At 41.1% G+C, this 24,868-nt stretch overlaps 1 protein-coding gene across 2 annotated transcripts in view; it reads left to right on the top strand.

Moving 5' to 3' along the window:
• garre1 (granule associated Rac and RHOG effector 1) overlaps positions 1–24,868 on the top strand; it is a 50,537-nt gene that overhangs the window by 12,415 nt on the left and 13,254 nt on the right. For both annotated transcript variants that reach the window (XM_062961771.1, XM_062961772.1), the window contains exons 2-9: positions 12,833–14,171; positions 16,400–16,606; positions 17,730–17,870; positions 19,480–19,575; positions 19,935–20,096; positions 21,011–21,169; positions 24,397–24,494; positions 24,607–24,732. In XM_062961771.1, coding sequence (XP_062817841.1) covers positions 13,629–14,171; positions 16,400–16,606; positions 17,730–17,870; positions 19,480–19,575; positions 19,935–20,096; positions 21,011–21,169; positions 24,397–24,494; positions 24,607–24,732 — 1,532 coding nt within the window. In that variant the 5' untranslated portion in view covers positions 12,833–13,628. The remainder of the gene's footprint in view (positions 1–12,832; positions 14,172–16,399; positions 16,607–17,729; positions 17,871–19,479; positions 19,576–19,934; positions 20,097–21,010; positions 21,170–24,396; positions 24,495–24,606; positions 24,733–24,868) is intronic.

Genomic DNA, 24,868 nt, shown 5'->3' with positions numbered 1-24,868 from the left:
TTCAATACACAGTAATGCTATGTAGTAATTACAGTATTTACGAATTTAGCACCAAAATATCACGATATATGGAAAACATTGACTACAAAAATGCGTTGGATAATCCAGAACGTTGGATAAGCGAGTGTTGGATAAGTGAGACTCTACTGTATGTATAATAATATAAAATATACATTTATTTATATTATGCAATAATTTATATATTTAATAAAATTATTGTTTTATATAATAACAATATAATACAATGATATGTAATATAGTAATACAACTTTATATATTTGAGATAATAATACATAATAACAAGAAAAACACAGGATGATATCCTGAAGCTGAAGGAATAAGAGCATTTGGATCTACAGTATATCAATAGCACTATGTAATATAATATAATAATAATACTGTAATAATATAGTGTCTGGGATTCCTCTTCTTCACGTGGACCTCATGTGCATGTGTGCTATGATATGTACATGTAATAAGTAAAAAAAACAATTACTGTATATATAATATAAAATATATATCTTTATAATTATAGTATACAGTATTATACATATATTCTATATAATCTATATATATAAAAGAGTGATGGCATCACGGCAGCGGACAAATCAACAAAAGTAAACACCCCACAACCTCGAAAATTGACAGCACAACCCCTCATCCATGCCTCTAGGTTGATACAACAAAAAGAAAAGAAAAATAAAGTCCTAATTAGAGGGAGAGGAATAATTGTTTTTATCCAATTGCTGCCAGTTAGAAGGCTAAGCTCCGCTCACTTGGTCTCCTAGCAACCCACTCAACCCAGGGGACCCTTTACCTTAACTACCACCAATTCCTCAATACTTTATTTCCCATACCACCATACTTCGCCACAGCAACGCGTGGCCGGGCACAGCTAGTAACAATATAATACAATAATATGTAATGTAATAATACAGTTTTATATATCTGAGATAATAACAACAAGAAAAACATAAGATGACATCCTGAAGCTGACGGAGTAAGAGCATTTGCATCTATATCAATAGATATAACTAATGTAATATAACTAATGTAATATAGTTATAATAGTATATAATTATATATATATATATAGATATATAGATATATAGATATATAGATATATATATCTTTATAAATATACTGTGTGTGTGTATGTATATATACACACACACACGCGCGCACACACACACAGGAAATCCCTCATCTGAATATCATGATTTTTTATTTCGTGTCAAAAGCATTGCATAATAAATACATTTAAAAATGATAGTAATAATACAGTAGAGTCTCACTTATCCAACATTTGCTTATCCACCGTTCTGGATTATCCAACACAGTTTGCCTTTTAGTAGTCAAATGTTTTTGTAGTCAATCTTTTCAATACATTGTGATGTTTTGTTGCTAAATTTGTAAATACAGTAATTACTACATAACGTTAATGTGTATTGAACTGCTTTTTCTGTCAGTTTGTTGTAAAACATGATGTTTTGGTGCTTAGTTTGTAAAATCATAATGTAATTTGATGTTTAGTAGGCTTTTCCTTAATACCTCCTTATTATCCAACATTTTCACTTACCCACCGTTCTGCCGGCCTGTTTATGTTATGTATATATATGTGTGTGTGTGTGTATTCCATATTATAATATAATCATATATATATAATAGCAATATAATGCAAATATAAATATTTATATATATGAAAATAATAATAACACTATGTAACAAAATTTGAAAAATGTTCTGTTCCTGGTTTGAAAGTCTTCCTGAAAGTAGTTATTCTGCTCCAGAAATTTCATTTTTGTGCCTGCCACAAACTAGGTTGAATTGGTTGAGAGTCGATGAGAGATTCATTGAAAAACTAGAGCAAAATGTGCTATAGCAGGATGACCATCCCGCAAAAACAAAAATCTTGCAGTTTAATACACTTTCCCCATGTTTTTATGATAGAAAAAAACTAATGAGGAAATGACATTTATAACCCAGGAACCAAAATCATGTAACATGGTGTAATTTCCTAGATGTATCTGAGAGAACCTTTTTTCAATGTGTTGTTGGCTTCATGTGGCACAGAGACAGGTGTATAACTTGAGATGCATAACTTAGTATAAGAAAGGCGGCACTTTCTGATCTTATTTCCGAGATGTGTCCCTGCATGGATCTGTTAATTTTTAATTAGTGAAGAGGAAGTTGCTGCCGCCTTCTCTTCTTCTCCTAAACAAGGGATTTCCCATTGGTTCCTTCCTGCTCTTCCTCGAATAGAGGGTTGAAGGTGATAGGAGAAAGCCCTACCTTTGCATTTGAGTATGTTGGTTTCTTTATTCAATGGATGTTTGGGCGAACCATCATCATGTTGTCCCATCTTTGAGGAAGGAATAGTTGCGTATTTGAACTGCTCTGCTTGGAAAATAATATATATATTTTTCCCATGTTGTGGTTTTAAAAGAGATTGTGATCTGGCTGAGTAAAACCTTTTCTGCCTGACAGATGTTGCTGGGTTTGAAGTCTAGTCGAACCACGAATGATTCATGTTTTGATATGTTTTCTCAGTAAAAAAAAAAAAAAGTATTGGTCAAAGAATGTTGCATTTTTGTGGCTTGATCAAGGAGGTTTAAGGTTTGCGGGGTTTTCTTCCTTTGAAGAAGGAGCAATAAAAACTTATTTTCCACTCAAGCTTTTGGAATGGCTTAGAGAAGATTGTATCCCGGTGCGTAATCTGAATACAGCCAGCTAAATTTAGGCTCCATTGAAATTGGTCAGAATAGCTCGTAGTGTTGTTTTCAATGTGACCCAAGTTACAGGAACTTATCCCTTTACATTTCAGCATAGCAAACTAATTGTTTCATTTCCTAATGCGGTTGCTGGATAGTTATAGCACATACTTTGCAACCAAAGTGGATTCTAACAGAAGAGTCTTCAAGGAGGTTGATCCTTGTTTTCTGCATAGGTCGACTTCCATACAATCCATATTTCCAAGCAATTCCTGCCTCTTGTTCAAACAAGAACGTATGGAGGAATCCTTCAATCTCCAGTTAGAGAGATTGGATATAACACTATGGAACACAATTTCTGTTCCTACATCTATACCTATTATTTCCCTCATCTTTCTGTCTTTAGTACCAAATTTCGAAATGTGTTGTTAAAGAGGCAAGTATAGAACCACTTTGGATTTCACTTTGAGAGAAAGCCAGGATGTGAATACAATAAATAATTAACATGGTCAGGAATGTTGAAAATAGCAACTTCCCATACCTTTTACTATTTATTTGTTAATGTATCTGTTTGCTAACCTGAATTCTATGTGTATGTTGATTTGACAGTTTGACTGTACCTCTTTGGTGTGGGAGGGTTATAGACATGTGGTTGTACTGAGCATGTTCAGACTCAAGACTCCATTTTGTATTCAGTATGTGTTTGGTCTTCAGTGACATGTGTCCAGACCGCAGTGAAGATGGATGCATGTATCTTGCTGTTCAGAGACTTTAATTGATGCAAGTATGTTTATGGACTTCAGTGAGTACAATTATACCTAAAGACTATGGACTATTGATTAAGAATGATACCCTGTGTATTCAACACAGAGAAGCTGCATCCTATCTGTAACTAAACTTCAATAAGAAATTTGCCTGTATGGTGAATTAATACAAGATGTTTATGAGGAATCAAGATATGTTATTTTTCAAAGAAGATTTTGTTTTATCTCTGAGTGCATATTTTAAACCAAGAGCTTTCAAGAGAGTGTATACTACTTTTTGGGCAATTACAATTACAAGTATAACTGCAAAGAAATAACCATCCTCTGCTACCGGTAACCAAATATATTGTTATAGTGGCATGTCTTTGTCCTTGGCACTTCAAAGACATGGTTCTTCAGTCTAACAGCTGAGTTCCCTGTGTGCCATTACATTAATGCTTATTAATAGCACTTGTTCAAAGGGTTGACTCCTAACAAGGTCATGCTTTTCTTGACTAGTGGTTTTCAAAAGGTGGTCTCCACATATTCATGGAGATTCACATTTGCCAAAAGGATATGTGCCCAGAGAGTGAGTGCAGTTATTTTCCAATAGGTTATGCAATGATTTGGGGGATTTGTAGTACATCCAGAGGGCACAATGATCCCAAACGATGATGCATACAAATTTGAATACTGGAAGAGTCTGGAAATACTGCAGATGTCCAAGCAAAGGCATTACATGTGAGCCATATTTCCATGTACAGATATTCCCTTGGTCAGCAGTATATGGTCATAAGGCTGAGGACACTCCCATCTTCTCTCCGGCTAATAGTGAAGGATGGTTTGTTTCGCAGGAAAGTGCCAGGAAGGAAGCGTGATTCAGATTCACTGGCTCCAACTCTTAGGGCAGCAAAATCTCACCATGAATTGACCCTTGTGTGACTGTATCTTAATTAGGAAATGCTGTGTTACAACGTATATGCAACAGTGTTATCGGGAAAAACGTTTGTCCGGGATGCTCATGAAAAGTTGTGGCATTATTCTTACAAAGTAACATGACGACTGGTAAATTGTCTTACCGGGGAAACATATCCTTTCTCAATCATTGTTTCTCTTTTGCAAACAATTAGAACCACTGGTAATTTTGTTACTGTTCAGTGTATCGCTTCTACGGCATTGGTTTTGTTTCTTTGTTTTTGAAACTACTTTGCTCTATTCACGTTGCTTCAGCCATAAGTGAGGCTCTTGTCAATTTTGGAAGGGCTTCTCGCCACCATCCTGTGCATATAATGTGCCTGAACTCGGTCCCTGGCATTTGCTCTCCTGTTTCAAAGTTGGAGAAATTGTGGTCAGTTAATGAGTGCGATGAAATAGTGGCTTAACTTTGCATGAAGCAGGTTCTTTGTTCCTCTCATGTACAGGCCGTCCGGAGTTGTAAACATCTGACTTGCAAATGATCCCTAGTTAAGAACAATTGGGTTGAGACAACAGGAAGTGAGAGGAATCTCCCCCTCGGAAGGAAGGGAAATCCACTCCCGGAAGCCTTCTTATCAGGGAGGAAAGGCGTCTCCGGTGAAGCTTTATCCCCAATCCTTGTTTCCATAACAAGCTACATTTTCCAAAATCCAATTGGAATAGGAACAGGAAGCAAGGTGAAATCTTCTGAACAGGGGCACAGACAGCAGTGGAAACTCCACAGGGGTCTTAACCTTTCCCTATGCCATTCAAAACTTTTACACTTTAAAATGTCCCTGTTCTGATTTATAAACAAATTCAGCTTAAGAATATTTATTTATTTATTTACGTAATGACACAAATCTATATACATGTACATATGCATGAAGCAATGCAATGCTTTGTCACATCTATACAATATTGTATTTGGTTATACCCTCCTCTTTTCCCACCCTTTCCATTTTGGTCATTTCCCGTCACACGGGTTGGAGACATTCACATATAATGCCATTCTTCCTTCCTATTACCTTATTTTTCTGTTCTTCCTTCTGGCCTGAAAGTTATTATTTCTAAAATCACCACACTGATTCTAACAGGTGAAATTATGAAGCCTTCTATAAAAACTTTTCCTTGTTCAGAAATGGTTTCCAGTCCTTGATAAGAGGTTTTTTTTGTCTTTTTTTCTTTGTACACCATTACTAATTTGTCCATTTCTGCTATTTAAAAAACTTTAACCATCTGTTCTGCAAGAAATATTTCCAAGAGACAATTAGAGTCAAACAAACAGAATCATTAAACTACAAAGTATTGCACTAAATGATAATAGCAGCAAGGATATTATATGCACAGTTTGGAAGAAGGCGGACCTCCCACCCTTTTGGCACAGGGAACATGTGCATCCTTTCCTTTTGTTCACTGAAAGCATGTTGTTCAACATACTCTTCAATCTATTTGCTGTGGTGTGAATCTTGTCTTCCTTCCTGGAAAGACACATCTATAGGTCCCGTCAATGCTTCCGTTTTCTCTCATGACTGCTGTGTACTTTTGCCTTGTTGACTAATGTGCGAACGAAGAGAACCACGTTTCCTCCATGCCGTGCTCCTGTGGCTGATCTCCAAATTGAGAAACATTTCAAGAGTGCGGCAGTAGTATGTGCTTACCCTGTTTCATCATTTTTATGCTTCTTTCTCTCCACTCATCCCTTATCTCCTGGTGATTCCAACATCCCTGCTCATCTCATCTGTACATCTGCCCTTTCTCTTCAATAATATCTTCCCTGCATCTTCTGCTTTGGGCTCTTTCTTCATCTTCTTTCCAGTCTCCTGCTTCCAGCTTGTCTGCTTTGGATTCTTCTCTATCTCTTATCACTCACCTTCGTATATCCACCATACGCTTTCCATGTTCTGCAGTTCATTGATATGGATGTACTTTCCCCCAGAAACAGCCTCTTCTTCTGTCTCTTCTACACTCTTTACTTAAACCTTTCCCTGCTCTCCCTTTTCCCTGTGGATTTTTCTCTTTTTTATGCTAATTCACCTGGAGTCATGTGCCTGAGCAATGGAGTGTCTCTGCAAGACAAAACATCACCACCACTAGAGATGTTTATCTCCGAGTGTCTCTCCATCTTTCTTTGAGGATGACTGCATATAATTATAAGATTATAAGTTCTTTTTGTGGACTAGAACCCACTTCATCAATGAATGGGTTTGTATCTTCTGTTGGCAAATGTGTATGGATGTCAAGGCACGGTGGCCATTCGCAGCATCAGCCGCTGATATTGAAAAGAAAGGAGTTCTGAATTCATCCTCACTTACAACTCGATGGAAAACCATCACCCTCTTCAAGTTGGCAAGCGATACGGCTTCATTTGAAGTGAACTTCAACATGGTGCGCATCTCCAGCCTGGGTTTCTCCAACCCAATCAAAGGGAGAAGGCGGTTCTTCCAGGATAATGGCTCATGTAAACAAGTTCAAGGCTGCAGGCCTAGCCGAACAATGTCTGCATTGTCACTAAGAGGATTTGGAAAAAAATGAAAGGAAGGGAAAGCCTGTTGTGCAACAACATTTCACATTCGACCAAAACACAGGATTTTTAACACCAAAAGGTACTTTACTAAGGTACAGCGTGTCCCAGGAATGGATCTAAAAAAAGGCCAACAACGTGAGCTTGAGTCTGTCCGCCCTGAACTCGGGATGCTTTATTTGATCTGTTTTTGTCATCATCGGTACAATGAAAGGTGGGCCTCAGGGCCAAGCAGACGCACGGCCCAATATTGTCTCCTTGACAACCACTGCGCTGGGGATCTGAGGTTTCACTCGGAAGAGGAAGAACACTCACTCGCGTAGCAGCGCTTTCCTGGATTGCCCCTCTCCCTGCAAACAGAGAGGCAGAGATTTAGGGGAAATGCGTTGGGAGGAAAAGCACTCTCTTGGCTCTATTATTTCACACTGAAACAGACCAAAGGAAGGACAATTGGTGTAAGAGACGGGAAACACACGGGAAGGCCAAATAGAGCTGTCATCAGAATACTACTTTATGTTTTAAAAGCGTATGGCACTTTATCACTGTAACTCATTTCCATGATACAGCACTTTACGAAACCTGTCCCCGCTGGTTTGCTTTTAATTACTCTGATTTTATCTGCTTGGATTTTAATGTACTATCCATTATTTTATTTTGTGTATCGTTGAAATGTTTTCAGTTTTGTCAAATATGCTGTGTCGTCGTTTCGGGCTTGTCCTTGTTGTGAGCCTTTGGAGAGATGGGGCGGGATATAAAAATAACAGTTCAAGGGACATGAGAGAAGCCTCCCAGCAGGATGGTAACACATCTGGGCATCCCCTGAGCAACGTCTCTGTAGACAGTCAATTCTCTTGCAGTATGTTCTCAATTCCCTTCTGACGTGATAATAAATAAGGCTCCTGTCGAACCACACAGCGTTCATTTCTCTCCTCATTTCCATCGCTTGGAAATTCATAGCTCTGGCTGTCTTCCATGAGCCGAAGGATTGCTGCGCCAGCACAAAACCCCGGTATCTGTTGCACAAGCTTTCATTGTGGAGGTTTCTGCTTCTTAATGCTCAGCCTTTGTGGCAGCAACGAAGCTAAGGATGCTCTTGCGGGGCCTGCTGAATGCGCATCCAGAGGAAAAGCCGTTCCTTGCGCTCCCGTGAAAGAGGCTGTGGTGCTTTGTTACAGTTGTTATTCTGGGATCATCCTGATTGAACAAATTTCCTTTCCCTGTCTCTGTTCTTAAGTTGCCGTAAGAATTATATATGGAACTAGCTGTGCCCGGCCACGCGTTGCTGTGGCAAAGTGGTGGTGGTATTGGTTAAAAATTGTTGTGTAATTTTTATTTGACGTTATTTGCAATTTTTTATTAATTTTATTGTAAGTTATATTTTTATTTATTATATTTTATTATTTTCTTGTATTATTTTTAGTTATTTTCTGTTATTATAGTATTTTATTGTATTAATTTTTTTAGTGTTTATTGTTTTTTATTGGGTTGCTAGGAGACCAAGTTGGAGGAGCTTAGCCTTCTAACTGGCAGCAATTGGATAAAAGCAATTATTCCTCTCTCTCTAATTAGGACTTTATTTTTCTTTTATTTTTGTTGTATCAACCTAGAGGCGTGGATGATGGGTTGTGTTGTCAAATTTCGAGGTTGGGGGGCCTGTAGTTTTGTTGTTTTGTGGGTTGCCGTGATGCCATCACTCTTTTATATATATAGATGTAGCACAGGCAGTCTCCAAGTTACGAACAAATAAGGATTAGAGGTAAAGCTTCAATGGAGTCCCCTTCCTGTCGCCTCTCCCGATATCTCAGGCCCGCCTTGTGGGAACAAGGGAGAGGGCCTTCTCTGCTGTGGCCCCCCGATTGTGGAACTCACTGCCCGGTGAGATTAGGCAAGCCCCCACATTAGCAGCCTTTAAGAAAGATTTGAAAACATGGCTCTTCCATTGTGCTTTTGGAGAGTAATTTCTGCATACATCCCTTCTGTTACTCTCCTCCAATATCTGTCCTCCAGATTGCACCACTACTCTATGACCCTGTTTTCTGTGGTTTATTCATATTCCCTTTCTCACCTCGAGTTTTTAACCTAGTGTTCATGTGGCCCGCCCTTGGTTTTATGGGGTTTTTTTATTTTGCTTAATGCAGTGTATATTATCTTTTATTGTATTGTTTAATGTGTTATAATTTGTTGTTTTATTTATATTCTGTGATATTGTATTGTTCTGGGCATGGCCCCATGTAAGCCGCCCCGAGTGCCCTTTGGGGAGATGGTGGCGGGGTATAAATAAAGATTATTATTATCATCATCATCATCATTATTATTATTGTTGTTGTTGTTGTTCTCTCAATACTGCTGTGCTTTGCTGTGGCTTTGGGGATTTGTAACAGATTTTTGCTCTTTTCCATGAGCCTTTTTGCTTCCCGTGCAGTATATGCTGGGAGAAGCAAAAGATGAAATATCGTGAAAAGCTTGTGCTTCCTCAAGATGTTTTCCAAGTTTGGCTTTTATTGCTTGGCAATCTCTCCGAATGCGTAAGGAGTGAGACTTCCCCCATATTGGGAGCATAATGGAGGGCTTTGAGAAAGGGAGAGCCTTGTGTTCTTCTCAGCCGCTGAAAAGAAGGAATGCCAGGCCCAGTGAGCTCGTGGCTTCACCTCCGTTATCCTCCAGAAGATTCATTTTTGTGGATTGAATTGGTTGAGATTCTGAGATATAAGCAAAAAACTATAGCAGGATGTCCCTCTGCAGAAACAAAGCTTTTGCAGTTTAATAAAGTTCTTCCACTTTTTTAAATGATAGAACCAATTAGGAAATGGCATTTATAACCCAGGAGCAAAAACCGTGTTGCATAGTATTATCACAGTGATGCCTGATGGCAGTGAAGTAAATCTTCTGAAGAGGCACAGACAGCAAAGCAAACACCGCAGGGGCATTCACCCTTCCCTATGCTGTCCAAAGCATGTGTGTGTATGTGTGTGTGTGTGTGTCTGGAGTTACACCTGAAATAGTGTGTCCCTGTTCTGACTGACAAATGAATCCAACTTATTAACAAACCTCCCAAACTGATCTTGTTTGTGGCTTGGGAGCTGCCTGTACATTTTTCTCTGGCTTTTCCCATTCTGAAATGTTTGCAGAAAGTCAACATCCTGAGGAACTGAGCAATGCTTCCTGCAAGTATCGTTCCCTGTGAAGAATAAATATGGAGAAAGGAATCCAGCCAAAAACAGGCAACGGGGATTCCTGCTCATCATTGTGAATGTTTTCAGGGGGTTGGTTTAGAAAGCTAAAAAAATATCCAGAGGCCTTTTGTGTGGGAGCCCTCCTCGGTTTCAAACAGGCAGGCTGCCAAACCTCCCGACTGCTCCATTATATATGTATGTATGTGTGTATGTGTAATATATATTACACACACACTCACACACACTCTCTCTCTCTCTCTCTCTCTCTCACACACACACACACACACATAGTGGAAGAAAGCACAGAGCTCTGGCTGTTGAGTTTTCTCCAAGTTTTTCTGGCTTTTTTGGTATGCTGCTTTTTGGAGTAAGTTCAACAGAAATCTAGTCCTCCTCCCACCTCCCCAACAGCGTCATCACAGCTAGTGGCCTATAGACATAGTAAATCATTGCATTACGGAATATCTATAGATATAAAAGTCGAAGTATGTATATATGTTGGTAGGTACTAGAAAGGTTGATGGATCTGGACCAAACAGACCCTTCATGATTCAATTTAATATAATTGAGAGCTTTGATTATTATTGATTATTATTACTATTATTATTATAGAATGTCCTTCCCACAGAAACGAAGCTTTTGTAGTTTAATACACCTTGTCCATGTTTTTATGATAGAACTTATTAGAAAATGACATTCATCACCCAGGAACCTAAACCGTGTTACATAGTGTTGTGGTTGTTGTTGTACCCACATTGGAAGGGTGATGATCTAATAAATAAAGGGTATCTATTCATTTTATATATATATTAATAATACATATTATTATAGAATGTCCCTCCTGCAGAAACAAAGTTTTTGCAATTTTATATACTTTATGGCTCTGTCTACGGCCGGAGAGGTTTCCTCCCCAGACAGATCGGTATCCAGCTCAAGTTATGAGAACCTGGTTCTGCATTTATTTTGGCGAACAGGCAGGGAAAGGAAGAGTGGTGCGCGGCTCGTCCGCTTTCCAACGTCTCCTTTGCCTTCTGTTTTCTGTCCCGTCTGGGCGTTTGAGACAGGGACACCTGTGTTTTGCTTCGGGCCAAGCTGTGTGTGTTTTGCAAGTCTTCTTGAGCGCTTTTTGGAAGCCTTTGCATGTCCCATCTGGTGGCAAAAAGGGTTCCTCAAAGGAAAGGACAAGTCCCGGTGCTTCTGGAAAAGGAGGGTCATCAGCAGCTCTTTGCACCGGCGCCGATGGGCTTGGACACATTTTAGCCGTGCTGCTAAAAACGTCGCGCAGTCTTGCTTCTTAGAATAGCCTTCCCTTGTCTCCTGAACGGATGGTGAAGGATAGGGTGTCGGGAGCGCACATACTTCACCTTCTATATCTGTTCCTGGCGAGGTCAGGTTGACGCCGGTCCGTTTTCAAGCCATGAGTGTTTGTTGGTGTTGGTGTTTCAAGCCTTGGTTTGTATTGTTGTGGTCCTTTGTTTTGTCTAGATTCCTCAAGTCCCATGATTCCTAACAGCCGGTAGGAAAGAGGGAAGGGATAGGGGAAGAAAGAAAAAGAAGGGAAGGAAGGGAGTGAAGGGGAAAAGGTGTCAGGATGGAAGTGAAACATCAGGAAGGACGAAGGAAGGTCGGTTGGCAGAAAGATAAAGAAGGGAAGGAAGAGAAAGGAAAGAACAAAAAGGAAGGGAGGGAGGAAGAGGGAGGTGTATGATGGAAAGCAAGAGAAAGAAAAGAAAGGAAAGGTAGGCTGTTAGGAATTGTGGGAGTTGAAGTCCAAAACATCTGGAGGGTCGAAGTTGGCCTGTGCCGCCATCATCATCATCATCATCATTATCATCATCATCATCATCATCGGCTGCTACTTGCAGCCCATGTCTCTGATTGTCTTCCAGAAGCAATATACATTATTATTATTATTATTAATAATAATAATAATAATAGTAATAATAATAATAATAATTTTATTGATTTTTCCACAATGTACATTAGGGATTGGGAGGGAGGAATAAAACTTACTCAAGTTATTGTTAGCAATGTAATAAGTTTTAGCCCATGTCATCACGGAAAGGGAAAATGTTGTGGAGGGAAAGTAAACTAAAACTTTTAATAAGTTTACAGTATGTTATATCCAAGTTTTTAGTCTGTATTATCTTGACCTCCTTTTCAATAAGTATCCCATTGAGTCTCAGCCAATTCAGCATAGCTTGTGGCAGTCACAAAAACAAAGTTTCTAGAGTCAAACAACTTCTTTCAAGGTAAGGACTGCACAATTAAACAGGAAATGACCCTTTCAAACCAGGAACAGAATATTGCACTTGGAATTCACTAGTTTCCAAGTACTAACTTGAGCTGATCCCGTTTAGATGCAGTATTTACCTGTATAACCTCAGGGGACTGAATGCAGTAAGATGAGATCAGACTAAAAGTAAAAGGTGGTTGCTTGGTTTTGCTTTATGGTTGAATAACAATATGATCCCTGGCCGCCCAAGTAAATGCAAAAAAAGATTTTGTTCGATTAAAATAGTCAGATGCAAGTATACAAAAATGTTGACTATCTAAGCTTGGTAATAATATTGGGTTTACTTCCCTGTTTTACTGTTGGGTCTATCTGTTTTTTAAGGTACAGATACATTTGTAACAGATTGCTTTCCAATACAGAAGTAAGAATCAACACTTAGCGTAAAATATTCATCCTTTTGATCCTTTCCCCATTGTTTATCTCCTTGCCAGGATATGACCGAGAGGCCTTACAACGACGTTTCTGCATCCTCCTGATTCTTCAGTTGAGAAAAGCTCACTCCAAAAGCACCGCTTCTTCATGTTAGAAAAGGAAACTACCTCAACACAGAGAGAAGAAGAAGAAACGGAAAGTCTTGCAATACAACAAAGAGAAAAACACTCCTGAACGAGATGAGTTGTGGCCGAGGCTCCAGGACAGGGATCTGGGTTTGTTTTCCCTCTTCTCAGTATTAAGATGGGAAGAATTGGATTTGACTGACGGGTTCTGTCAAACCGGACACGAGGGAAGGCCTGCCGTGGGCTGAAGATCACTGTTGAGCGGTGATCCCCAAAGAGGTTCGTCATAGGACTTTGCTGAAGCGTCTTTGGTGTGAAATGGATGTGAACATCCAGTGCGAGCGGCGCGTGGACAGGCGAAGAAGGGCGGCTTTGAAACCATGCCTCTGTTTCACTCCGTAGAAACGCCAGGCCCAAAACCAACAGTATTCTTCGCGTGAAGCATCCGCAGCTTGCTTTTTACAGTTCTCGTTTGCAGCGGGACTGCGCCTGGATGCTGAATGCAGCCCCAAGTCAGCAGGCCGACGGTTGATTCTCCCAATTGCCCACCTAGTTGTCGTTTTGCGTCTTGCGTTTGAGTCTATTCTCCCAGTTGCTCGCCTTGTTGTCGTTTTGCATCCAAAATGCTCTCCTCGACCGTGACGGGCTTGTTTCTCTCCTCCGGCTCGCAGAGGTAGATTCCTGAGAAGAGTCCGGTCGCTCTGAGAAGGCCTTGGCCCCACGCTTCCTTATGTATTGCTGCAGTGCACAAGAGAGCAAGATGGACTACAAGCGGCGCTTTTTGCTTGGCGGGTCCAAGCAGAAAGTGCAGCAACACCAGCAGTTCCACGTGTCGGAGCTGGGCAAGGCCTTGGGCGCGGCGTCGGCATCGGCCCCCGTTCCGGCCTCTCCGGCCTCCCCGCTGCTCTCCTCCTCTTCCTCCTCCTCCTCCTCCTCTTCCTCCTCCTCCTCTTCGGCGGCATCGGCTGCGGGCGGCTGCAGCCAGGCCACCCCCGTGGCCGACATCCAGCAGGGCATCTCCAAGTACCTGGACGCCCTCAACGTCTTCTGCCGCGCCAGCGCCTTCCTCACCGACCTCTTCAGCAGCGTGTTCCGGAACTCGCACTACGCCAAGGCAGCTATGCAACTCAAAGACGTGCAGGAACACGTCATGGAGGCAGCCAGCCGGCTCACCGCAGCAATAAAGCCCGAGATCGCCAAAATGCTCATGGAGCTGAGCGCCGGGGCAGCCAACTTCAAGGATCAGAAGGAGTTCAGCCTGCAGGATATTGAGGTGAGGAAGTGAGACAAATCTTATTTATCACTACCTTGGGGATCTGGTTGTGTCCGGGTTAATAGAAAAAGGCATTGTTTGTTTTTGAATGTTAGGTAATATCACTGAAGTTTGGTCCAGATCAGTCGTTGGTTGGGTTCAGGGATCTATGGTTAAGTCTGAACTACAACTCCCAGATCCAAGGTCAATCACCCCCAAACCAGGCCTGTATGCACAGTTGGCCGTGTTGAGTCTGTTTGGCAAGTTTGGTCCAGATCTGACAACAGCTGGGTTCACTGCTTTCTGGGTGCAGGTGAACTACAACTTCCAAGATCAAGGTCCATTTCCCACTAACCCCTGCAGTATGTTCAGTTAGTCATGGGGCTTCTCTGTACTAAGTTTGGTTCCAGTCCATTCTTGCTGGGGGGTCACAATTTCAGTGAAGGTCCTGCAAGTCCCATAATCTATGGCAAGTTTGGTCCAGATCCATCATTGGTTGGGTTAAGAGTGCTCTCTGGATGTGGGTCAAGTACAACTCTTTCTTCTTTCACCTTGGTTGTAAGGCTCCTCAGCTCCTAGCCATCAAAGTGGTATCATCTGCATATCTAAGGCTGTTAATGTTTCTTCCAGCAATTTTAACTCCATTGATAGATGGATAGATAGTAAAGGCAAAGATTTTCCCTTGACATTAAGTCTAGTCGTGACTGGCTCTGGGGGTTTGTGCTCATCTATATTTCTAAGCCGAAGAGCTGGCATTGTCCATAGACACCTCCAAGGTTATGTGGCCGGCATGACTGCATGAAGCGCCGTTATCTTCCCGCCAGAGCAGTACCTATTGATCTACTCACATTGGCATGTTTTCGAACTGCTAGGTTGACAGAAGCTGGAGCTAACAGCGGGTGCTCACTCTGCTCCCCGGATTCGAGCCTGTGACCTTTGGTCCACAAGTTCAGCAGCTCCGTGCTTTAACATGCTGCACCATCAGGGGTCCTACATGGATAGATAGATAGATATTTAGCTGGAGTTACACAAGAAATGCCTCTGTTCCAACTTGCATACAAATTCAACATAAGAGCAAACTTACAGAACCTATCTTGTCCATAACTTGGGAATGACCTATACACTGAACCATGAATAAGTCAAACAAGGTTTTTGGGGTTGATTATTTTGACTACCGTTTCTATACTTATACACGAGTATATAGGGCAGTTTACCCAATGGGACTATACATGGGTGAGGTGGGGAAGCAAACGCATTCTCCTGTTTGTATTTCTTTGCCTTTAGAATGGCATTTTCTGCAGGATTGGGGCCTGAGGTCTGATAGAAGGACTTCTGCTCCAAAGGTTTTCCCCAAAGCAAGGGTCTCTCCTTATTTGTGTGTGTAGCAGTGCCTTCAGAGCTTTTCCCTGTCATTTGAGAGAAGGGGCCCTCCATTTGAATAAACAAACGTTCCGCAAGAATCCCAAAGCGAGAGTTCCCGTTTTGTTTGCCCAGAAGAATGTCTCTGAAGGGCATTGCTGCTTCACGTCTCGCTTAAAATACTTCTTAAAATAAGGAAACCGCCTTTGGAGAGGCCCGTTGTCGGCATACCTCCTCTGTTCGGTTTAAACTTTGTACAAATAAGGGAAATGATTTAATCTGAAAGGAATGCAAAGAGCAGGAGAGGAGACGGCAGAGGGGAACATGGCCACCAGCAGCTCTGTTTTAAAGGGCGTTTTGGTGTTGCCAGTCTGATGCATTCATTTAGGAAGCGGAAGTAGGGACATAATGGTAGAGCATTGGAAAGGATCCGCACGTCCATGAATAGGCTGCAAATGTGTATTTTGATGCAGTTCAGTTATGGCAGAATCCTTGTTCTGCTGCTTTTTTGGGAAAAGGTGGTGGGAATTTGAGCAGATGATAATAATAATAATTTTATTTATTCCCTACCTCTCCTTACAACTCAAGGAGGGACACAATATAGTTCAACTATGTATTGTCGCAGGCTTTCGCAGCCAGAATCACTAGGGTGTTGTGTGGTCTCCGAGCTGTGTGATCAATGTGATCAATTTGAAATGAAAAGTTGTCATTTTGAGGTTGGAATGAGTTGAGCTGCGCCATTGGGTTGTATCTTTCGTGTTGTTTACGTCAGGATAAAATCTTTACAACAATAAGCTGCATATCTTATCTTTAGAATGATAAACGGCACATTGGAACAGAAGGTGAGCAACCCGTTAATCGTGACTTACGGTTGTTTCTCTGTTTGCCAGGTGCTCGGACGCTGCTTCTTGACTGTGATGCAGGTCCATTTCCAGTTCCTGTCCCAAGCTCTGCAGAAGGTCCAGCCAGTGGCCCATTCCTGCTTCGCGGAAGCCGTCGCCCAGGAAAGGAAACCTTCCAGTGGGATGCAAGTTGCCGGGACCGGTCCCGTGACTGAGCCCGAGGAGGCCGTGCGCTCCTGGAGGAGGGCAGCAGAGGTAGGTCACCTCACCAGTGGGTCAAGCCCCGTCTCAGTTGCAGCAGAGCCACTCAGCCAAGCCCACACTTGGGGAACACTCACTGAGCCCATGCATCCCCTCCCGGTGGACAGAGACCCACCTCTTCAACCTCTAGAAATCCTTTGGAGGGACACGGGGAATAGAATCATACAGTTGGACAGGTCAACCAGTGCAGCCCCTTCTGCCATGCAAGAAAAGCATAATAATAATAATAATAATAATAATAATAATAATAATAATAATAATAATAATAACAACAACAACAACAACAACAACAACAACAACAACAACAACAACAACAGAATCCCAACAGATGCCCCTCCATACCCTGCTTAATAATAATAATAATAGTAGTAGTAGTAGTAATAGTAATAATAATAGTAATAATAATAATAATAATAATAATAATAATAATAATAATAATAGAGTCCCAACAGATAACCCTCCATCCCCTACTTAATAATAATCATAATAATAGAATCATAGAACCCCAACAGATGGCCCTCCATCCCCTGCTTAATAATAATCATAATAGTAGTAGTAGTAGTAGTAATAATAATAATAATAATAATAATAGAATCCCAAGATGGCCCTCCATCCCTTACTTATTAATAATAATAATAGAATCATAGAAACCCAAGAGATGGCCCTCCATCCCCTGCTTATGATAATGATATTGATAATAGAATCCCAACAGATGGCCTTCCATCCCCTGCTTAATCATAATAACAATAACAATAATAATAATAATAGTGATAATAATAATAATAGTGATAATAATGATAGAATCCTGACAGATGGCCTTGGTTCTGAAATCTCAGCCTTTCTGACAGAAGGTGTGGTTTCCTAGGGGCTTCTGCTGTTGCATCTCACAAGTGTAGTGTAGGCTAAAACCTTGTGAAGGTAGGCCGCTGAAAGTCCTCATCCTCTTACCTTTCTTCCTTGGCTTATTTGTTGAGAGACAGCTAAGTGTGATACATACACCGGGAGGTTTGATTGTTACCCAATGTCCCACCCTGATGGTGCTTTACAGTTGTGTCACTTGTTGTTGGAAGTACATTATTGTTTCATATCTGCTGCGTTTCGTGCCTTGTGTCCAAAGGCCACGTCGCGACTGCGGGAAAGAGGCTGCGACGGCTGCTTGGCCGGCATTGAGGTCCAGCAACTCTTCTGCTCCCAGAGTGTGGCCATCCCTGAGCACCAGCTGAAGGAACTCAACTTGAAAATAGACAGTGCTCTGCAGGTGAGTGGCTCCTGCGGTGTCTCTGCTTGGATGGAAACATCATGATGATTATCATCATCATTAATATTATTGTTATCCTTATTATCAGTATCATTATCATCATCATCATCTTCATTATTATTATCATGCTTATTATCATTATCATCCTTATTATCATCACTATTACCATTACTATTATAACCATTATTATTCTTATCATTATCATATTATTATTATTAATAATAATAATATTATCATTTATTTATTTATTTATTTATTTATTAGCGACATTTATATCCCGCCCTTCTCACCCCGAAGGGGACTCAGGGCAGCTTACAAGTCATATGTACATACAATATATTATATTATTATTATAGCATTATATATTACTATATTGTACTATAACACTATATTATTAGTAATATTACATGTAATATAAATATACCATTATAATAGTGTATTATCATTATTATTATATTGTATTACATTATTGCTATTATTATCACCATTGTTATTATTATTATTATCATTATTAATATATTGTCAAAGGCTTTCGCGGCTGGGGTCACTGGAGTGTTGTGTGGTTCCCGGGCTCTATCTGTTGGAAATAGCAATCTTCTACAAGCCTCCTACCCTAGTTATTTGTTATTGTTCAGAATGCTTCCTGTATTGTCTATGTGTGTATTGGTATACAGTTTTCCTTAACTCTTTGTTGTGGGAGGGGTTGCAGACTATGTGATCAGAACTGGGAGTGTTCAGGACTCAGACTCTATTTTAGAAAGGCAGAAGCCATTAGCCTTTCAATGTAGAAAGAGTGTGCTTTCAGACGCCAGTAGAAACAATAGTTTAGACTCCATTGAACTTTCAGACTAGTCAGAAACTCTATTAGACTCTCAGTACTAGAGACATGCTTTAGACTTTAGAGCATTAAGATTATAAGAAAGATGCCCTGTGTTACCTACACTACTTCAAATCCTATCTGTAACTGTATTGATATGCAAAATACCTGTATGCTGAATACATGAAGTTTGTGAGTAAACCAACTATGTTACTTTTAAAGAAGTCTACTTATTTTTGTCTCTTGAGATCATGATTCAGTGGTTCTCAACCTAGTGTCCCCATATGTTTTTGGCCTTCAACTCCCAGAAATCCTAACAGCTCGTAAACTGACTGGGAAGCCCAAAAACATCTGGGGAGCCCAGGTTGAGAACCACTGTCATGATTTAAAACGAGATGTTTTAAGGGAGAGTAAATGTCTTTTGGGCAACTGAAAGAAACACTTCTGAAACTCTGCTCTCTCTCTCTCTCTATGTATCTATCTATCTATCTATCTAAAAAATGTAATGTGCATAATTAGGACTGAGTTAACAACAAAACCACTGGGCCAAATCACACCAAATTTGGCCACAATACTCATCCTTTTCCACGGAGTGACCTTGCAGCTTCAAAGCCTGACTGCTTCATACCTAGGGGAATCCTTTCTAGGTCACCTTGTATAATGATGTAATCAAACTTGGCTTTAAAAAATAACACTTCTTTGAGATTCTCAGGGTTTAAGGAGGCAAAGGATACGCAGCGCTTCTTGTTTTCCAGCTGTGTGACGCAATTGTGTTTCTTTTTTTAAAACCAGGCGTATAAAGTGGCACTGGAAAGCCTGGGCCACTGTGAATATGCAATGAAAGCCGGCTTCCACTTGAACCCAAAGGCGATTGAAGCGAGCCTCCAGGTGAGTTCTGTTTGTGGATAGAATCATAGAATAATAGAGTCGGAAGAGACCACATGGGCCATCTAGTCCAAACCCTTCCATGCAGGACAAGCACAATCAAAGTACCCCCAACAGATGGTCATCCAGCCTCTGTTTCAAAGCCTCTGAGGAAGGAGCTTCCACTACACTCCGAGGCAGAGAGTTCCACTGTTGAACAGTCAGGAAGTTCTTCCTAGTGCTCAATGTAATCTCATTTCCTATCATTTGAATCCATGGCACTATTGGCACAGTTTGAATGAAATCATACAATTTCATTCATACCATACATCCTATTTCATGACATTCTTCTTGCTTGTTGCCTTCTCCCTTTCCTAATGAAGGGCTGCTGCAGCGATGCGGAGGCCCAGCAGGCCGGGCGGAGGCAGACCCCTCCCCAGCCCATCCAGTGCGAGCTGCCCACCGTCCCCATCCAGATCGGGCCCCACTTCTTGAAAGGCATCTCCTTCAACGAGTCAGCGGCCGAGAACCTCAAGCTGAAAACGGTAAGGCTGGAAAACAGTCGCTTCTGAATCCAATCTGGTTGTATTGTTTGTGAAGCATTTGAAAATGGCGTTAAATATATTATTAGATCAGGGGTTCTCAAGCATTTTCAGCCATGGGGCAATTTTTGAAGCAAATAGAGGCCCTAGACATGTTTATATATTATATTACTCACTTGGGTACCCAGCGTTGCCCGTGTTATTTGAAAAAGTCAATGTTGTAATTGTACAAAATACATAATATTGTAGGTTAACTACAACAACAACAACAACAATAATAATAATAATAATAATAATAATCCTGTTGGATTTTCAAATGATGCGTGCAGACCCCAGTAAGGTGGCCTTTTGCTGTTGACAGATTGTGATTTTGTCAATGTGTATTGTTTCCAAATGCCGGCTGAGATCTTTTGCAATTGCACCCAGTGCGCCCAAACACTCAAGGTAAACCTAGAAAACAAACAGACTGGGAGCCAATTAAAAGCTATCTAAAAAAGGAGAAATATAAAATGATAGTGTCATACTGTGCCTTTGTGTCAATAATAATAACAACAACAACAACAACAACAATACATCACACAGTCCTAAACGCTTGGGAAGTGTTTGATTTGTGATTTTGTGATACGAAATCCAGCATATAGATTTCGTTTGCTGTGTCACACTGTGTCTTTGTGTCAATAATAATAATAATAACAACAACAACAATAATAATACATCACTCAGTCCTAAACACATGGGAAGTGTTTGACTTTGATTTTGTGATATGAAATCCAGCATGTCTATCTTGTTTGCTGTGTCATACTCTTGTCTTTGTGTCAATAATAATAATAATAATAATAATATTCCTGTTGTAAAGGAGCCAGATGTAACCTGTGGGTTTCTTTCTCCAAACTGTTTTGCCTTTTTACCTTCGGCAGCACACAATGATCCAGCTGATGAAGGAGGCCGGGTGCCATAATGGCGTGACCCCGCGGGATGACTCTCCCGTGACGGAGGTCCTGAACCAGGTCTGCCCATCCACATGGCGCGGGGCCTGCAAGACGGCGGTGCAGCTACTCTTTGGGCAAGCCGGACTGGTAAGTGACCGGAGGGATCTGGGCACGGAAAAGGCCTGGAAAGAGAGACAGGGAAGAGTAAAGACTTCTGGGGGATGCTTGGGCCTACAATCCCGTGCTGCAATTTCGGTGTTATCATAACACTTATGTAAAAAAAAATTTTTAAAAAATGTTCTGTTCCTGGTTTGAAAGTGTTGGATAATAGCAGTTTCACAGAGGAGCAGTGGATATTTACCGTATATACTTGAAGATAGGCCGAGTATTTCAGCCCTTTTTTTGAGCTGAAAAAGCCCCCCTCAGCTTATAATGGGGTCAAGGCCGAGCAACAGAACCTGGAGGCCATTTCTTGCAATATATGATATATTCCTCTCTTACCCTCCCTTATCAGTGTGTTTCCCAAAGCCTCCCTCACTCTTAACCAAGTAATGTTTTGAAAAGGGAAAGAGGCCTTTGCAAGTCAGGAAGAAGAAAAATATATATCCATTAATCTTATAAAAGCATTTCCCCCTGAAATATTTATTAAACTCTCCTACAGATATATAGGCATTAACTCCCTGCATGCATTTGCAATCCCTGTGTACTTATATATCTGTATGTATCTATATACATTAATTTTATATATGAATTTTCCCCTCATATGTTTGCAGGTCTTCGCAAACCTATATACATATAGGTCTATGTACCTGTATATCTATATCCATAGATATACATTATTTAACCTACTGATGCCTCGATTAAAGTAATTTTATTGGTATCTATTTTTATTTCTGAAATATACCAGTAGCTGCTTCATTTCCCACCCTCGGCTTATACTCGGGTCAATAAGTTATCCCAGTTTTTTGTGGTAAAATTAGGTGCCTCGGCTTATATTTGGGTCGGCTTATACTTATAAAGTTTGAGGTTCAGGTTTGCTCTTGGTATTGATCCCCAATAGGGAATTTGAGCAATTCAGAGGATGACTATCGATCGCAACATTGAATGGTTGTAGAATCAGGCCTAGGGCTTTTTTTCCTCTGGTGCCCCTAAATGAAGACGAAGGATAGGATTTGTGAAGTCTGTAGAAAGTGATCCTCTTGGAGTAACTCCAGGAGCAACTCCAGGGAAAAACAACAGTTGATCAGAAGGCTTCTGTGAGGTCTGGGGCTCCGACTGTTAGGAATTGTGGGAGTTGAAGTCCAAAACACCTGGAGGGAGGGCCCAAGTTTGCCCAGGCCTGTTTCTTGAGCTTGACCCTTTATCCATAGTGGTGATATTGATATTATTGCCTTAACTTGCTTGGTCATTCTGTGGTTTATTATATGGTATGTTTTAATCTGATTATTTTACTTGATTGTTGTACTATTGTTTTTAGTTATTGATATGTGTTTTTGTGGGGGCCCTGGTGACACAGTGTGTTAAAGCGCTGAGCTGCTGAATTTGCGGACCAAAAGGTCAGTGGTTCAAATCCCGGGAGCGGAATGAGCACCCGCTGTTAGCCCCAGCTCCTGCCAACCTAGCAGTTCGAATACATGCCAATGTGAGTAGATCAATAGGTACCGCTCCGGCTGGAAGGTAACGACGCTCCATGTAGTCATGCCAGCCACATGACCTTGGAGGTGTCTACGGACAACGCCGGCTCTTCGGCTTAGAAATGGAGATGAGCACCAAACCCCAGAGTCGGTCACAACTGGGCTTAATGTCAGGGGAAAACCTTTACCTTTACTATGTGTTTCTGTGTTGGGCTCCGCCCCATGTTAGCCGCTCCGAGTCCCTCCAGGGAGATGGTGGCAGGATAGAAAAATGAAGTATTGTTGTTATTATTATTATTAAACCATTATACTCTACCTTGGACCCCATGTTGGGAGCAAGGTGGGATATAAGTTCACTAATCCTTGGGTACGAATGCCTGTGGAATCCAGTATCCACTGTGACATCCATTGCTTCAATAGCCATTTGGGTGGGAGACCTGGAGGAAACATCTGCCAGGCAAGAACAATGGCCCTTGAGAGTCACTTCCTATCTGCGTGTGTGAAACCATCCTTGGCTGTACTTTCCGCTGAGTTCAGGTCAATGAAGTGTGAGTCAGTGGCGCATGAGTCAGTCCATTGAAAACGCTGGTGGCTTAGCACCTTTGCCGCCTGCGTTCCCTGAAGGGCACATTGGATGTCAGAAATCTGGAAAGGCCAAGCGTCACCAGATGCAGAGGAAGTCCTTGCAACCGAATCGGGAAATTCGATTCGATCGAATTTAGGGCTCTGTTTTGCTCCGTCCTCTTTGTGTTGGTGCTTCTTTCCTGCCCTAAAAAGATCTGCTGTAATAACAGAGAGCTGTTTGTTTTCAATCCCAGTCCAGATCTGGCCACACTCGGTGACCTTTGCTGGAATGTAGGTTCATTTTCTTTTAAAGTTTTGTGACCTGTGTAGTTGCTCGAGGCTAAATAGGTGCAGGCTCCCATCCAGTCTATCCTTTGGTGGAAACTGCTCAGGTTTCTTAGGGTTTCCTCTCTATCCAGCGGAGCCTGATATCTCTCTCTCTTGCATTTGGCAATTACGCTATGTAACAAAATTTGAAAAATGTTCTGTTCCTGGTTTGAAAGCCTTATGTCCTGTTTAATTGAGCAGTCCTTTCTTTGAAAGTAGTTGTTCTCCTCCAGAAACTTTGTTTGTGTGGCTGCCACAAACTAGGTTGAATTGGTTGAGATTCATTTTAAAACTAGAGCAGAATGTGCTGCTGCAGGATGTCCCTCCTGCAAAAAAACAAAGTTTTGGCAGTTTAATGAACTTTTCCCATGTTTTTATGATAGAACCAATTAGAAAGTGACATTTATAACCCAGGAACAGAAATTGTGTTACTTAGTGTAATATATTATAATTTTAATTATTTAACAATGTAATATAAATATAGTCTTATATAATTATGTAATTATAAATATAATAATATAATAATGTGCCTCAAGAGGTCTGCCAAAAACACAGTTTTGACAGTTTAATACACCATTTCCATGTTTTTATGATATAACCAGTTAGGAAATGACATTTCTAACCCAGAACAAAAACATGTTGCATACTGTTGTCGGAGACAAGAAAAAGCACATCATGAACGTCCCCCGTCCATACACTTCTGAATGGAAAATTCCTTGCGCCGAGATGCATGGGGGTTAAATGTAAAACAGGCCACTGCCCAGCTTCTGGCAGCTTGTTTTGATAGTTTGAGGAACAGTATTCTTTCTTTCCAAATTCCAGATTCAGACTGTTTTTATTCCCGATTAGGTGGTTGTGGACACAGCGCAGATCGAAAACAAAGAAGCCTATGCGCCTCAGATCAGCTTAGAAGGATCCAGGATTGTGGTTCAAGTCCCATCGACTTGGTAATTATGATTTACTGCTTTTACTAAAGCCTTAAAAAAACAGAGAGAGGAGTGGTGGGGCCTGAGTAACCTTGGCGATGTGGAGATGAATTAATAAGAAGTTCTTCCTTAGGTGCCTGAAAGAAGACCCTGCAACCATGTCTTTGCTGCAGCGGAGCCTGGACCCAGAGAAGACCTTGGGCCTGGTGGATGTGCTCTACACGGCTGTGTTTGACCTCAACCGGTGGAAAGAAGGAAGGTGAGCAGCACATGGCTGTATGGGACAGGAAAGGAGCGAGACACGGGGAAAGTGTGTGCAGAAGTGTGTGGCTCAGAGGAATGGTTCAGACCATTTGCCTTTCCCTACTCCTCTTCTCCATGGAGCCTGTGTTTGA

The sequence above is a fragment of the Anolis carolinensis genome, unplaced genomic scaffold (assembly GCF_035594765.1).
Source record: "Anolis carolinensis isolate JA03-04 unplaced genomic scaffold, rAnoCar3.1.pri scaffold_9, whole genome shotgun sequence".
In the NCBI taxonomy this organism is placed as follows: domain Eukaryota; kingdom Metazoa; phylum Chordata; class Lepidosauria; order Squamata; family Dactyloidae; genus Anolis; species Anolis carolinensis.
Note: the sequence above shows the minus strand (reverse complement) of the source record. Positions and strands in the feature narration are given on the sequence as shown.